The 18,048-nt window shown below is 38.0% G+C and overlaps 1 protein-coding gene across 3 annotated transcripts in view; it reads right to left on the minus strand.

The window, feature by feature from the left end:
* Positions 1-18,048, minus strand: part of ATP8A1 (ATPase phospholipid transporting 8A1) — a 262,162-nt gene that overhangs the window by 178,581 nt on the left and 65,533 nt on the right. For all 3 annotated transcript variants that reach the window (XM_070068174.1, XM_070068172.1, XM_070068173.1), the window contains exons 6-9: positions 15,284-15,324; positions 8,634-8,707; positions 1,777-1,846; positions 579-706 (exon numbers count right to left, since the gene is read on the minus strand). In XM_070068174.1, coding sequence (XP_069924275.1) covers positions 579-706; positions 1,777-1,846; positions 8,634-8,707; positions 15,284-15,324 — 313 coding nt within the window. The remainder of the gene's footprint in view (positions 1-578; positions 707-1,776; positions 1,847-8,633; positions 8,708-15,283; positions 15,325-18,048) is intronic.

The raw sequence follows: 18,048 nt of genomic DNA on the forward strand, positions 1-18,048 counted from the left end.
TTCTTATTTTTTTTCTTTTTCTTTCTCAGACTAAACAGGGGAGGGAGGAGGGAGAGGGGAGGGAGGACGGTGGGGAGAATTACATTTCTAATGTTGTATTTATGAGATACATACAAATAATAATAATAATAATAAAAGGACTGTATAGAAGACAAGAAATTATCCAGTAACACGTAATCCAAGGACAGAGTCTGAAGTCCCTGGGCACCTATAGATCACAGGAAAGAATGCAGGCCATGCAGACTGGACAGCCAGGCCTATGCTGTAAGTCTTTTGACCAAATAAATAGCCACAGGTTATTTACCCACTAAATAATGTGCCAAATGTCTAGAATATCCTTATAAAACATCTAATACTCATGTTGGCAGGAACCCTGGAGAAACCATCAGCATTACCACACATATAAGATTAAGATCTAATATTTTCACAAAAGGACTTGGTAGAATACGGAAAAGCATTCAAAAGTGGAATTTGAGGACCAAAATTAGAAAACAATTTATACTCAGACTTGGATGACACCGAGATACACACTGCCACCCAATGAGTTCTGTGATTTTATGAAGACTGATGTTACATACCCATGTCCATCAAGCCGGATGTTTCCAACAAAGTCATAGAGATGTCTGTTTGGACTTTCACACTCAATTCTGCCAGAAATTCTCATCAAACTGTCAATGTCTTTGATATCTGAGGTTGCTGGCAATCCCTGTTTAGAAATATTTAAATAAGCAAAGGATATATTAAATAAGTTGTGGCAGGGGAAGAGTAGAAATTCAGAATTCATCCAAGTCTTAAGATCTAAGAGATCCCTCTGTTTTACAAGCAATTCTCACCCCTTACTCAGTACTTTTAATTAAGGGATACCTTCCTGCCCAATTTTAGCACAGGGTTTTAGCACAAGAATAGAATAGCTTCTATGAAAGACCAAAAGGGACTACAGATTGCCACTTATAAACCTGCACTTACTATCCTTTCAGCAGAGATAATTTGAAGTCAGTCCTCCAAAAACCATTTGCTTTCAAAATTAAAAAGAATATTTAGCACTATATAGTCTATCTACTGAATCTAAAAACATGGATGAAAACAGAACAGAATCTATGTTCAAAGAGAGTAGTTTTCTTCCTTCCTTCCTTTCTTTTTTAAGACACCTAAGAAGGGAAACTCATAAAGAGTCCCTCCTGCTAAGTGCTGGCTCTCAGCACTCTGAGTTCAGGTTCTTGTGGGTGATCTGCTTCCACTCCAACCCAGTCCTTCCACATTTTCATCATTCACCTGGAACCCACAAACCCATATTTTTTAAAAAGCCTCATTTAAAACTTTAGAAATAACAATCTTACAATTGTTTTCTACTAGGGATGATGTGAAAAAAATATGGAAATTTACACTATTTCCCTAGATGAATGAGAATGTTAGAACAGCAATGGAAACTAAAGCTTTTCAAAATAGCAATGCCAAAGAATCTTTTTGGGCTAGGTGAACCGGGCAAATAAATCTGCTAACAGATGTCAAGGCATAGTAATTATTACTATCATTATTAATGACCAAAAATATTACAAGTAGTATCTATATGATGGACTATACTCAATCAGGCAAGTAAGTCTGAGTCTTCTATAACTAACAATATCAGCTTATGAGACTTCTACATAGTGGCTCAATGACAAAATCCTGACAATTGGACAGAAATCAGTTCAACTCAAGAGAGTAACACCAAAAAACAAGTTATTAATTCCATGTAATAAACCAGCAATGATTACATAAGCCTCTATTACCTCTTACCTGTCTAATTTTCAAGTTTGTTTCACCATCTAAGTTGGAAGTTTCAATGTAACACATGGCCTGGGGCTCACTGTTGTTTAGAATGGAGAAGCACAAAGATTTAGTCGGAGAAGGAAAGATAATAGTAACAACTTACTTAACTGTTCAGACTCACCAGGAGCTTTCTTTTCTAGAAGCACCCATAGTCACCTAGCTTCTTGTTGATTTTCATTTTAACAGCAAGATGCTGGGAGACAGAACCCATGCATGACAATTCATGGATCAGCTTTTCAGCCAGAGGGACCCAAAAGCAATTCCCTGATAGCCACCAGTAATGATTTTTAAGATAATGTACATGAATAATTTGTCACCTTATATTTAAACTGATAACCCATATAGATGGAGATGACTGATTTTGATATGTAAACCAATTTTGTGTCCAGATGTATCTTATCTCAAAAATGTCAAGTGAGATTGCATGCTCAGGGGGCACATGTAAATTGGTTAAGGAAGTAGTTGATTAGACAGTTCCAGATTGCCACTTACAAACCTGCACTTACTATCCTTTCAGCTATGAAGACTAGGATCAATTTTAAAAGTTACATGAATAGATTTCCCAACGATAATGGATACATACTTTTCTTCTATATTATTAGTTCCTGCTCTATTTCTTCAAGTTGCTTGAGATTCATACTTTTAATTAATATGCATTTAGAGTACAGTATAATATTTCAACACACGTATACAGTGTAAATTCACCAAATTAGGCAATCAACATTCCATTTCTTTATTTTCTGTAATTTTGAGGCCACCAGCTCTACTGTTCCCATTCTTCACAGTTTAGAATAACACTGTTGTGGACTACAGTCACCCCATTGCATTGTGAAGTACCAGAATGAATTACCGCTATCTGATTTTGCTTGGGTCCTCCTATCCAACCCCACCTGTTTCCTTCCCCCAGCCTTCCCAGCCACCTGAGATTCCTGTGGCAGCAAAATCAGACAAATTGGCCATATTCCTCCTTGATCTGAACCTAGATGATCCACTTTATGGGTCCCAACCACAATGTTTGGTAAAATCTGATGTGCACCGACTGCTGGAAGTCTGTGTTATCCACTTTGATCATCGGTGCCATACCTGCGACAGTGTAATGTCCTTCCCATTCATACACTGACTTTACTGTCCCAGAAACTAGATACACGGGAGTTTGTAGCCCAGCCATACTCATTTGATCCTCAACTCTAAGGAAAAGCACTCTGAGGTTAAATCAATTGCCTTAGCACTTGGTTATGCAAGCTTAATTTACTACATGACTGATATGATGTACTCAAAGTTAGAGAGAAAACATTTTGTAAATCTCAAGCATCTGGAATTTTCTAATCAACTCCCAATTTGTACATGTGCAAAACAGACTATTTCAAATTTCAAAGTGAGCATTTGGTTCAATTTTGTGGCTGGGCTGGAAGGTTTTTGAAATTCTTTTTTTTTTTTTAAACACATGGACATTAATAAATTATTTTACAGATACATCTTGAAGGAACTTTGCAAGTTCTTCAATTTACTCTATGGCTTTCTTTCACAGAGACTGCCACTTTCCCCCAACTATTAGGGAAAAGTTTTGTTTCAGAATAAGGGTCACAATACTAATTTGTCTCTGGCAGCTGCTCCAAATTTGTAATTTACTTATATATGTGTTTAAAACACAAATGGTTTATGGAATTATAAAATACATCTTCTGATAATATAGATGCATGATAAACAAAATGTTAAGTGACAATGTTGATTCCATATTCTGGCAGTAAAATGCATTAAAATTTTACTGATCAATATACTTATCCAAGGCTAGTCTCATACTAATAACATTCTACCTGTTTTTCCTCATAAAGCAACTTTCCTTAGATTTTAAATAGCTAGAAAGTGAGGAAGTGTCAATGGCTGACTTCTCTTAGAAGTGGGGCAAATAAAACATGTATCCAAATTCAGAACATTCTTAATAATCACTTAAGACAGCTATGACTGAAGCAGTTCTTACAGTGCTCTGAAAAGGCAGCAAGAAGTCTCAGATAAGGAATCATGCTAGATCATAAATATTTCAGCAAATTATGATGACATCCAAAACACAAATCATAGTCAGAGAGGCAAAGCAGGCTTTTTGATTAGTAAGTGGAAAAATGAAACAAGATGCATATCACAATACAGACACTAGTACACAGCTGAAGTTTATCACAGGAACGTGCACTTTGTCACTAGTTACAAGTGGGATAAAAACTGATCCCGAAGCATGCAGTACAAAGTGTGGCACAACCAGCTTTGTGCAGGGGGTCCTCTGTAAACCCTATACAAGCCCAAATTACAGTCACAATCACTGGGAGGGTTCTATAGAACACATAGCAAATTTACAATATGTGAAGACAAGTCTGTTTAAAATCTAATTCATCTTCAATGACTACTCCATGAAAACCTTAATATTCAAAATGATATCCTGGAGAGGTAATAAAATTAGGCCTCACTATTCAGGCACTTTGTCACATAGGAATGTATATTCATGACACACAGGAAATTTGGATCTACCTTTCCTGGCATGTCTCTTAGACTCCTATTGAAAACAACAGGAGTTAAGTCTGCCCAACCAAGAGGCAATCATCATCCAACATAGTACTCACAAAATGTCTTTAAAACACTGTGACATGTCCATTACCAAGAAGTGCCAGAAAGTTCGTGTTTTAAAGAAACAGTCACAGAACAGAACCATATTTGGGTGCAACTGCTCTCAGTTTAGGGTGAGGACCCACATACACATCCTGTACAGCTCATGGTTCTAACCTGGAGGACAGACTGATGAGATCTGCTGGGAGATGCTCCCCATTGGTCACTTTCACTATTTCCCCCACTGCCACCTACACGTCCCAGTTTAAAATAATTAAAGTGGGGAAAAAATGAATAACATAGAAAGAAACAAACAAATGGACAAAAGAGACAGAGATTTTAAAATTATTATAGAAAATAATACATGTTAACAAAAAAGGTTTAATGCCAATTTTTCAAAATTTATTTTGATCAGGTCTGAAAGTATAATATCCAATATTTAAGAATTATTATTTGCCTTTAAGTGTAATTTTTAAATTTTTAATGCACAACTGAATTTTTAAGTTTCCTCACAAGCATCTCTTATCAAATGAAATATTTTTAAGAGACAGCTACTTTATTTTATTTTTTTTTTACAGGCAGAGTGGACAGTGAGAGAGAGAGAGAGAAAGGTCTTCCTTTGCCGTTGGTTCACCCTCCAATGGCTGCCGAGCTGCGGCCGGCGCACCGCGCTGATCCGATGGCAGGAGCCAGGTACTTATTCTGGTCTCCCAAGGGATGCAGGGCCCAAGCACTTGGGCCATCCTCCACTGCACTCCCTGGCCACAGCAGAGAGCTGGCCTGGAAGAGGGGCAACCGGGACAGAATCCGGTGCCCCGACCGGGACTAGAACCCGGTGTGCCGGTGCCGCAAGGCGGAGGATTAGCCTAGTGAGCCACAGCGCCGGCCAGCTACTTTATCTTATAGAGTTAATTTATCCAATTGCTCAACCTCATAACATCTACTGTATGCCTACTCATACCATGAAAAAAAAGGGAAAGAATTGTGGAATTTATTTCTGAGATTGAAAAACAAAACATACCATGCTAGTGCTCCCTTGCTCAATAAAAACGTAACTTTGTTAAAAATGTTCTGATTCCAGGGGCTGGCACTGTGGCGTACGGGTTAACTTGCTGCCAGCAGCGCCGGCGTCTCATATGGGCTCTGGTTCCAGTCCTGGCTGCTCCACTTCCAATCCAGTTTCCGGTTACTGCGCCTGGGAAAGCAGCGGAAGATGGCCCAAGTGCTTAGGAGACTCGGAAGAAGCTCCAGGCTCCTGGCTTCAGCCTGGCCCAGCCCCAGCTGTTGTGGCCACTTAGGGAGTGAACCAGCATATGGAAGACCTCTCTCCCTCTAACTGTGCCTTTCAAATAAATAAATAAAAACTTTATTAACTTTAACACAAAGCTGCAAAGGGCCAAACCGCAGCCTTTGGAGTTATTTAATACTTAATCAAGTAGGTAGAGCATTGTTTTATGTGGGTGAGCCTTTGAATCCACAGAGAATTTTTCAGAGTATATGAAGTAGACAAGCCATGAATCTATGTGGATTTAATAGACTGTGTTGTTTTATTCTATTTTTTATTTGAAAGGCAGAGTTGCAGAGAGGCAGATGCAGAGAGAGAGAGAGAAAGAGGTTCTCCATCCTGTTTTATTCTCCCTTCAATACCTAAATATATTAATTGCTATATGCTAAAATTTAAGTTCATTGCAAAATGAAAGCTAACAGGGAACACAGTAACTTTCAACCATGTTCATGCTTTAATTCAAACTACCTCACAGAAGATGCACTATTAATAGTTTAAAAAATGGAAATCAAAATATAGTTATTTATTATTACTGCTAAATGGTGAGTATTTTACAGGTGAAAAATCCCTATGTATTTATTTTGACAATGGATGGTATGGAAAATATATTAGGGTCAGTCATAAGCTAAAGGTCAGTGGTTAAAAATAAGTACAAAATTTCTTTCTGTTAAATAATGATAAAATTATTATCTATTCCTTAAAGTTAATGTACATTCAAAATAACTAAGTAAATGGAAAAACATTTTGAAAAAGATAACTGAAAGTTGGCATCCACTATTTAGGTAAAATCAGTGAAACAAAATATTTGTAAAGTATCATACTCTTTGGAGGAATTTGATCACTGTATATGTTATATACCGTTCAGATCCATCAATATTGACATCCATCAGTAAATGTCTTTAATATTTAGAAAATATTCTTGTAAAAATTCTGTAAAGTCTGAGAAACATAAGCATGTGGCTTGCACGTTCCTAGGATTCAAGAGGCACAGATGCCGAATACTGGGAAAATTCTCAACTCAGAAGTCTGAAGTAAGGGCAAGACTGTCAATTATCACATTCTGGAGCAAACAAAAACAAACATTGTAATTAATGGTTCGGCATATTCAGCCTTCTCTTTTGACAATATCTCTAAGAGTTTAATCAGGAAAACATCAGTGCTTCCTTAAATCGCTAGAAAGCATTATGACCATTTGTAAATTTCTTGCATAAATGCAGCATTTTGAGGGTCAATCATCCTGAGTACAACAAAATGCATCTTACTCTATCAAGCACTCTAAAGCTTTTCAATTTAAACAAAAAGAAGAACTGGAGAATAATAGAGTTTGCTCAGTTAGTCCACCTTCCTCAATGAAAAAAATGCTAAGCCAAAGTTTGAGATATTAAATAGTTTGTTCAAAATCACTGACCCAGGACAAGAATCCTGGTTGTCTGCCTCTGAAGCAGAGTTCTATCCAGAATCTGATAACATCCAAAATCTGAGACAATGACAATAAACTCATGCTTAAACTAACTCTCATATAAACACTTAGCTTTGGTTCAGTTTTAGAAACATACCTAATAAAAGTTACAATGCAAAGAAACTAAGCATAGAAAGGTTGATTATAAGATATCACTGTTAATTTTCCTGAAAAAAACAAATAAACACATACCTATAGGTATGTGGCAGAAAATGCTAATCAAAAATATGGAAATAAAACTACTTACAGTTACTTCAACTGCTTGTAGACTTCATCTATAAATATCTAGATAACTCTTATTTGCTCAATTAGGTGTCACTAACATGTCATGAACCTAATCACTTTAAATCATGACCTGATTAAATAGATTTTGAAAAAAAGACATTGTTCATATTTTCATGTGGATTTTACAAATAAAACTGTCCAAGGAAATGATGATAAACAACCTCTAAAATCTTAAAAATATTTCTTCATAATTTATATTAGGAATAGTTTTACAGTTTTTAAACCTAAAACCATTTGAAAGTCACATTCTTTAAAGGGTAATGGTGACGTTTGTTCTGAACACTAATTCACACCTATCTTAAATATGAATAAACAAAAGTTTTCTAAATTCAATAACAGAAGGAACTTAAAAAGAAAGCACTTTATTTTTTGTTGGAAGAGTATGGCTTTTTAAAAGGAATGATGACAAAAAAGAAATTACTCATCCACTTTCCTATATACTTTGCCATAAGGATTAAGAAACTCTGCATGGGGTTGGTGCTGTGGCATAGTGAAAAGCCACTGTCTGCAATGTTGGCATGCCATATGGGCACTGGTTCAAGTCCCCGCTGCTCCACTTCAGATCTAGCTCCCTGCCAATGTGCCTGGGAAAGCAGCAGAAAATGGTCCAAGTGCTTGGGCCCTTGCACCCACGTGGGAGACCTGGAAGAAGCTCTTCGCTCCTGGCTTCAGATCAGCCCAACTTTGGATATTACAGCCACTTGGAGGGGTGAACCAGTGGATGAAAGATCTTGCCCTCTGTCTCTCTCTCTGTAATTTTGCCTTCCAAATAAACAAATAAATCTTTAAAAAAGAGAGAAAGAAACTCTGCAGGGATATTTGAATGCATTATAAAGGTATTTATGATGAAAAAGGATCAAAAGAAAAAAATCAATAGAACTCAATTCATGTTTTATATAAAATAAATGACAGGAAATCTTAAAAAGAGTTAGTGGTCTGTGCAAAATGGTCTGAATACACACAGAAGGAGAGCAGACTGTCAATTGTAATTATAAGTTGAATTATTTAGTACCTATCACTTATTCTATATGTCAAACATGAAAGAGCTCTTTAAGTCCAATTACTTTTAAGTGCTTAATTAAAAATCATTGCAGAGGTTTAAAGTTCTTCGTTTATTCCTTATTTCCTTGGAGAAATCACAAGGTCGATGCAGGGTAGAGAAACCATCCTCTACACTGTTTGAGCATCAGAAGGTATCTCTACCTTGATGAGAGAAGTACAGTGTCAGCAGGTATATACTCTTTGCCTTTTATTATAACTATATCTCCAACATTTACCTGAAAGAAAACTGGGAATCGGTTAATTATCTGCATTGAAAGATAGTTACAAATATACAACCCATTGTATTAAAGCATAGAATACAGTAAAAAATGGTTATCGGCAAATATGAAACACTTATCTGCACAAAATGGCATAAAATTACCTAGTAGTGAGGCCAGGGATGGGGGAGATCTTTTAAAAAAATGAATGCTGTATCTGCGTTTTATCGGCCATAAAACTTATCCTAATAAAGTTCTTTCATCCATTCTACCTGCGTAGTTGACATCTCAACTTCTCATATTCTTTTGTTTTGACATAATCATAAAAGGAAGAATTTACAAATTGAAATCTTTATATACTTTAAAAATAAACAGCCTCATCTCTTTATAATACTACTAGTTAACATATTTCTGATCATGGCATGAACAAAAATTAAAGATGCAGTAAGGTCAGAAGCTGGCTGATGCAAATGAAGTGCCAATTTGTCACACAGCTTTGCGGTAAACAGTACAACTCCAACTAAGGAATAACTAGCTCAACTGACTTGGCCAAGTCACCGCAAGAGCTACTCTTTTTTTTTTTTTTTTTTTTGACAGGCAGAGTGGACAGTGAGAGAGAGAGAGAGAGAGAAAGGTCTTCCTTTTGCCGTTGGTTCACCCTCCAATGGCCGCCGCGGCAGGCGCATCACGCTGATCTGAAGCCAGGAGCCAGGTGCTTCTCCTGGTCTCCCATGGGGGTGCAGGGCCCAAGGACTTGGGCCACCCTCCACTGCATTCCCGGGCCACAGCAGAGGGAAGAGCCACTCTTGTTATATCATGAAGTTTGCCTTGTCTCTTAGCAGACAAATGAACCTAAAAGCAAGTTTCAATACTTTGTAGAGAAAAGCCTTTCTGTTCATCCCTTGTGATACTTTTTCTTGAACTCTAAAGTAACACTTTATTGGGGGGGGGGGGTAAAGCAAATAACGTTCTTACTGGGAATCACAATAAGAAATACTGCAAAGGGCACCTGCTGTGTTATGCTTTCTATACCAGGAAGAATAAGTAGGAAAGTGGAGAAGGGTAGGAAGGAAAGTGTCTTCTTGTTTATCATGTGTGTACTGGTTATCCATGTAGGGAAGCTCTGGATGCCTTAACTGAAAAAAGATTCTGTTCAATTGAAATCTGAAATATGGACTATGCCTGAAATTGGAAAATTGTCAGGGGCCTTGGAATCAAACATCTCCTATTTCACAAAAAGGACAAATAGAAAAACCGAGAAACTGTATATGTCAATGTAAATTAGTCCTTAAAAGAATGTGTTGTGAGTGTACACTGGTGGGGCCCACTAACAGTAAGATAAGAGACTGTCGGCAAATATGACACTTAGGAGACTGCTACCGAGGTTAGCATTTAATTATTCTTTAGTCACCTCCTGTGTTCATGCTTCTGCTTCAATTAAACTATATCCTTCATAAAATCAGGGTCACCTGTGTCTATATCATGGTGTAGCACGTAACAGACTTCACAATGCCTAATGGATTGCATTGGTTTCCAACACCTTTATCCACTATGATACAAAATAAGGGCCAGAGATTACTAAACTGTAGAAAATACTGACACCTTATCTGTCATAATCATGCCTGGGCCTGTGAAAATCAAAGGCTGGTGCTGTGGCATGGTGAGCTGAGCCTCCGCCTGCAGCACCAGCATCCCAAATGGGTGCCGGTCTGTGGCCAGGCTGCTCCACTGCTGATCCAGCTCTCTGCTAACGTATGGCCTGGGAAAGCAGCAGCAGATGGCCCAAGTGCCTGGGCCCCTGCAGCCATGTGGGAGACCTGGAAGGAGCTCCTGGCTTCAGACCACCTCAGTTGCGGCCATTTGGTGAATGGACCAGTGCAAGACCTTTCTCTGTCTTTCCCCCTCTCTCTCTGTAACTCTACCTCTCAAATAAATAAATAATATCTAAAAAAAAAAAAAAAAAAAAAAAAAACAAAGAAAGCCAAGGGCTCACTAATTGCTCAAGTAGTTCATTGCGCATTATTGTGTGGGAAGAGACAACTTCCTTCCAGGATGCCTACATTTGGATCAACTCTCAAAAGAAACATCAGCATCTCTCATTTTTTTGGGTTCTGAGCTCCTAAAATAACACTCTCCCTTCCAGCCTGATATATATATGAGTGGTACAGACAGAAGAAAACACTAAGATAGCAAAAGTGTTTTGACAACATATTCCACGGGAGGGATGTTATGATGAAGCAGGTGTACTCCCCAAATTACTAAAGATTAGGAAATATTTAGGGATTTATGTTCACAATCTTGAGCCTTCTCAAGTCACTAACATTAGCAACTATGATTATGTGAAAAGATAAAATTATCAAACTGTAACAGATGGATTTAAAAATGAAATTGTCTCTGTCCAATTCTAGAGTCTAGAATATTTATATTTTTTATCAAGGGAATTTTGGAGACAGAACGTCTTAATCTAGAGAAATACATTTCATATTAGGAATTGTCATGCACTAAAGCAGTTTTCAAGGGAGACCTTTCACAGGCATTCAGTTCCCATGCCATGCTTCTCTGCTAGCCAGAAGAGTGCATTGATTGCAAGACTTCAGCCAGACACTGCACCTGCGCATTGTGTCAGCTGCATCTCAAGGTGAACAACTGGCCTTTGTGGTGAGGGCAAGGAAGCCAGCTGCTTATCTTTCAAGAGTGGAGGTGCAGTTTCTGTATAGGGCTTTGGTACAGCGACACTTTTAAAAACTGAACAATTTAATCTCTTAAGGAAAGGGCTTTGGGCCAATAGCTGGAAGGATGAACCATTCATGTTTGAGTGTTGAAGTCTGCCATCTGTGAATGACCAAATCACAATGTGCAAATCTGGAGGTCCTCTGAGGACCATCTGAAAAGAACTACGTACGGTAGCCACAAATTAAGGAACGCAGAGAATAAAGGAAGCCTGAGGGAAAGCCCATTTCTATTAAGGTTTCTACCAGCTTGGCATGTGGATGACACTGTTTGGGTTTACTGATTTTCACAACACAAAATATTATACAAGCCAAAGATAAGCGCTGTTACTCAATGTGGCTAACCCAACAAGTATCCCTGCTTTTTATTTTTTTGTCTTGTCTATTTGTTCAATAAACCATTCTACATACCTGGCATCTCAGCATACGATGCTGCTGTTCTTTTTGCCTCTGATTCTATCTTGTTACATAGGAACCTTTATATGCCTGGGTTGCTGCTGTGAGATCACTGATTGCTACACACACTCAGTAAAGATTTGTTGAATGAACATCATAGATCTTCTTCTGAGCTGCTATAGCATAGGAAATTATAGCTTCGCTTGTCACAAAGTATGACTATAAAATGTCATAACTTATTATAAAATAATTTCTCTGTTGGATATCTATGTATTCTAATTTTTCACAAGTATAAATAATGCTACAATAAGCATCCTTTTTTGATATAAAAAGCCAAACTGCTAATCATAATAGCAAATGAATAACATATTCTATAAAGATAAAAATCTGAAATACTGGGGTCAGTGCTATGGCATAGAAGGTTTAGCCTCTGCCTGCAGTGTCAGCAACCATATGGATGCAGGTTGAAGTCCTGACTGCTCCACTTCCAATCCAGCTCCCTGCTAATGGCCTGGGAAAGCAGTGAAAGATGACCTAAGTGCTTGGGCCCCTGCACTCAGAAGAAGCTCCTGGCCCAGCCCCAGCAGATGCGGCCATCTGGGGAGTGAACAAGTGGATAGAAGATCTCACCCTCTTTCTCTCTCTCTCTCTCTCTCTCCTTCTCTGTATCTCTGCCTGTCAAATAAATAAATAAACCTTTAAAAATATCTGAAATACATTTAATATATAGCAAGTGATACTTTAATGTTTAAGTCTGCAACTTGTATTATTAAATTCAATACTATACTGACTCTGCTTCTTTTTGCTTATTGTCAATTTTATGTGTTATTTATTTTCTAATGGTTTTAATTATTTGTCATATTTAGTGCAAATATTTCACATACCCTGCCTACTTATTTGTGAATCTTTATTTTGTATTAATTTTAAAGTTTATGTAATCAATTCTATAGATCTGAAGATATTACCCTTCTCCAAATATTTATTAAAGTCTTTATTTGCATGTTTTTCAAACATATCCCAACACTTAAATCTTTCAGTCAGTTGGGATTTATTTTGGCATATACTGTAACACATATAAACTAAATATTCAGGTATTATTTCTTTTATTTTTATTTATTTATTTTTTTATTTTTTGACAGGCAGAGTGGACAGTGAGAGAGAGAGACAGAGAGAAAGGTCTTCTTTTTGCTGTTGGTTCACTCTCCAATGGCCGCCACGGCCGGCGCGCTGCGGCCGGCATACCGCACTGATCCGAAGGCAGGAGCCAGGTACTTATCCTGGTCTCCCATGGGGTGCAGGGCCCAAGGACTTGGGCCATCCTCCACTGCACTCCCTGGCCACAGCAGAGAGCTGGCCTGGAAGAGGGGCAACCGGGACAGAATCCAGCGCCCTGACCGGGACTAGAACCCGGTGTGCAGGTACTGCAAGGCGGAGGATTAGCCTAGTGAGCCGCAGCGCCGGCCAGGTATTATTTCTTAGAATTGCTAATCTGTAATCTCAGCATGAATAATGAACCCTTTTACTAGTTAATTTTGTGTCCTTTATTATATATTAAATGGACTTTATTTAAGGATATTCTATTTTATTCTACTCCAATATATACCATGCTATTTATCAATATCTATTTTTGTAGCAGATTCACATATTTTAGTAACTTTTGCTTTGCACTTTGCTTAGTTACATTGTAGATTGTTCATTTTTCCAAAAACATTCTTCCATTTTCTCAGCTTTACTTTTGAAAATCAATTTATTAAATTCTTGAGGGAAAATGTCAAGTTCCCTAAAGTTATATTACATGAATAATTTTGAGCTATTTTAAATTTTTCTTATATATTTCTGTGACTCTTTAACATCTAAAGTAAGAATGCTCATAATAAAGGTCATGCAAATATTTTATTTGTAAGCATTCCACATGCTGCTGGGAATGAGACTTTGTTTGCACTATTATTTCCTAATTTTATATTGCCAACATAAAATAACTTCAGCTTATTCTGCCTTACTGACTTTGGCCACACTGTAAATTTTCTCCCTGCATATTTCAAAATTAGATATCCAGGTTAAACACGGCACTGATCTCCAAGATGACTGAAAATGTTATCATTAAGGATAATTATGGCTTGTGATTTAAATTTTTCCATCAAACACTGAAAACGTAAGATTTACAATAATCCAGGTAGATTAGCACAATTTTAAAATAATGATTATCTATTAGGAAAATAAGATGCTCTAAAGGTTAATTTTAGAGTAAAGTGGTAGGCGCTCACCTCTTGACTTTATAACTGCTTATTTTCAAGGCAGAGGATAAGAATTTGATATATTAATTTGTTAGGATGTGCATTTATGTCAACTGCACTGACAACCATAGTAAAGAAATTTATCATACTGGGTTATATTCTACCAATATCCTTTCTTAACTGCTTAATTCCACAAATGCCAGCCAGACAACAGCATAAAATAAATGATTTTTTGTTTATTTTTCTCTTCTAAAAATGAAATGAGTATCACAGAAATAAACAAAAGAATAATGAAGGTATTTTCCTCTTTGTTGCTCTTATGTCAAGACAAAAGAAGAGAGAGGGTGAATTTTTCAACAATCCAGAAGAGACATCAGTCTTTGTTCTAACCACTGACTTAAAGCCAACAAAAATGCAATTAATCCCTGATGAAGAGGGGACTTTTGTCCCTGGATGGATACAGCATACAGTGATGAATCAAGGCATGGAATTAAACAGAACACTGTTTGTCTGTGAGACACACTGTATGACCTAGCAACCCCCAGAAGCAAAGGCCCCTCAGTAGAGTGGCTTGGCCTCCAAAAATTCCTTTACCAAGTTACAGAGGTTATCTTCCTCCAGAATTAGGGGAGACCTGATCATAACTGCTTACCTTTTGAAAGCGAGGGCTGAAAAGCCTGGCCGCCTGGGTGGCATTTGTTAAATCATCACTCACTCACTAATTGCCATGAGGCTCTGTAGAGGTCCCACGGGCAAGTGACCCTCTGATGTCATAGAACTGATGTCCATGTCATCAGAAGACTTTTCTCAAGAAAGGAATCAGCATTATGTAAATGTGATTCTTCTCAACAAATGGATTTGAGGTGAAATCTACAAATGTGAAACATCAGAACTCTGACGTTTATTTTTACTTGGACAGTAGATGATTAAATCAAAATTGGAACACAAAACAATTCATGGTTAAATAAAATCTATGAAAACAGTACTCAAAATATACTATGAAGGAAATAAAAATTACCAGTTATTAATTTTCAAAATAATAGTCTTTTTAGAATATTGCAGAAATATTAAGTGGATGTGACTAAAAATCCATGTATGTTCATATTAATTACTAAACAGCTTTCCTATTAGTGCAATTCTTCACATTTGTTTATAATCATATAATACACCAAAAGTACATCTACTAGAGTACACACCTCTACATATTCTGGGATAAAACAAAAATCAATACATACCTTTTCCCAATGAACAATTTCCCAAGCACCATTTCTCAAAACTGTAAAGACAAAAGGTGACATTTTGAAGAACTTTCAAAAACTACTGTGAAAGGCTATCTCTGATGCAATGATCATTTTAAATTAGTAGCTTCCAGGTAGTACTTTTCACAGGTTTAACTGTTCATTATGATAGTAAAGATATGTAAATTATGTAAACGATTAGAGACAACCAATGTACACTTTAGTTCCCACAAACACCTCACTGGTGTTACCAGGGCTTTCTCCAGCACACAGAAGAATTAATGAGTTTGTCTGGAGCGGAAAGCCACAACCAAGTGAAAAAGGGAGTGACAAGCTTCCAGACATCTTAGACGAAACAACAATAGCAATGCTTCTATAAAAGCATCACAAGCACAAAGTCATCTAACTGGTTCGTAAATTTTTTTTTTTTTTTTTTTTGGACAGGCAGAGTGGATAGAGAGAGAGAGAGAGACAGAGAGAGAAAGGTCTTCCTTTTGCCATTGGTTCACCCTCCAATGGCCGCCGTGGCCGGCGCGCTGCGGCCGGCGCACCGCGCTGATCCGATGGCAGGAGCCAGGAGCCAGGAGCTTTTCCTGGTCTCCCATGGGGTGCAGGGCCCAAGCACTTGGACCATCCTCCACTGCACTCCCTGGCCACAGCAGAGAGCTGGACTGGAAGAGGGGCAACCGGGACAGAATCCGGCGCCCCGACCGGGACTAGAATGGTTCATAAAATTTTAACACATGGAGTCAACAGAGAATCTGCACATTTATATCTGTAATGACACAGAAAGCAAAATTATGCATATTTTACTTATGGAAAAAAGTGAAACGGTGACAGTTCTTATATTCTGATAAACAAGTAGGTATTTCTGAGGGCTTCCTGACAGCAGTAGTTATTCCATACACTGCTGCTCCTGTATGTGTCTGTGGCATACTGAATACACCATGAACACTAAAAAATTACACAAAAAAACAGGAAAAGGAAGAATGTGAGTAGACACCACAGCTCTTAAAAGAAGAAGTCAAAGCCCACTGACCAATCCAGACAGTAAATTCCAAGAGGGCAATGTTAATATTTGCTTCAACATTATGTCCTGGAAACAGCACAGTACCTGGCACAAAGTAGACCCTCAGCAAATATTTACAAAATGAAAACTTAAAGGCACAAAAATATTAGTTTGTTTCTTTTGATGCTAGGAAAGAAAAAGTCTAGGATTTCTGGAAAAAGAAAGACACCATTATTTCCCAAACATTAAAGGGCAAATCAAATGTGAATTACATACCAACAGGTTTTGAAACCAGTATTATAATATGAGTTACTTTAATCTAAATATAATACAGTGTTTTGTTTCAAAATTCCATAAGTACAGGGGTTGTATCTTACTGATTTTTTTTTTTTAGTGGCAGACTTTAAAAAACTATTTATTTTTATTTATTTGAAAGACAGAGACAGATAGACGGAGATGTTTCAATGGTTCACTCCCCAAATGCCCACAACAGCTAGGAATTGAGAACTCAAGCTGGATCTCCCATGTGGGAGGCAGGGACCTAAGCAAGTTCTTGAGCTCTCACTTGCTGCCTCCCCTGTATACATCAGCAAGAGGCTGGAACAGAAGCCTAATTGGGACTTGAACACAGGCACTCCAATATGAGATGCGGGTATCCCAAGTGGCTTACTATTGCCTGCACCCAATGCCCATCCCTGAATTATTTATTTCTAGGATCTTGCAGTGCTCTTGGAAAGAAGACATTGAAATGCCTTTAAAAATTTCTGAATATAAGCAAGAATGAATATCTCACAGTACATTTTGGTGACACAATTTCAAGTTGAAGAGCTAAAACTGTACTTTGAGTACAATATCTGTAACTATACAAATAAGTCAAAGTTCCAGTTTTAGCAGTACTCAAACATGCAGGGGTCAAGGCATATAAAACCAGAGTATCTTAAAACATAAAACTCTAATGCCTGCCAAGTCAAGCTGCTGTTATTAATCAGTGGGCTCCTTGATGATCCCATGGCTCAGAGTAAAACAGACAATGTTTAAAGTACGTCTCTGTTGGTGTTTAGCAATCTCTTCCTCAAAATCAGTTAGGACAGATAAAGAACAAACTGGAACTTTAACTTCCCTTTAATCACTTAACCCAGGGGCTACAACATAACAAGTACTCAACAAAGAGCCAGCAAAGTGCCATTCATGCTAACTATACTCAAGATTAACTGACAGTGACATGATTGTACTATAAATTTATATTTATTGGTGTGGTGGAATGAGGAGGTGAAAAGGTCATGCCAAGATGGCCGCTGAGGTGAAAAGGTCATGCCAAGATGGCCACTGACAACAGAAACTGCCTGGCAACAGGCCGTGACTGGATGGCTTCGGAAACCACAAGACAACAAAGCCTGACAGCAGGCCGTGACTGGATGGTTTCAGAAACTGCCTGGCAATAAGAGCCTGACTGGCAACAGGCTGTGGTTGGTTAGGGCGTAGACCGCCCTTTGACCAGATTGGCTGCCTTGGCTATATAAGCAGCTATAGCAACTGAAATAAACGAGTCTGCCTGCTGCTCACTTCAGGCCTGCTTTCACCTGACTCCCAGGGTCTAAGTGGTAACTCTGCGCCTCTTGCCCCCACGAAACTCCTCCTCTCAGGAACGAATCCTCTCAGAAGAAATCAAAATCAACAAATTGGGACTGGTGCTGTGGTGTAGTAGGCTAAAGCCTCTGCCTGTGGTGCTGGCATCCCATATGGGCACAGTTCG

The sequence above is a fragment of the Oryctolagus cuniculus genome, chromosome 2, assembly GCF_964237555.1.
Source record: "Oryctolagus cuniculus chromosome 2, mOryCun1.1, whole genome shotgun sequence".
Taxonomy (NCBI): domain Eukaryota; kingdom Metazoa; phylum Chordata; class Mammalia; order Lagomorpha; family Leporidae; genus Oryctolagus; species Oryctolagus cuniculus.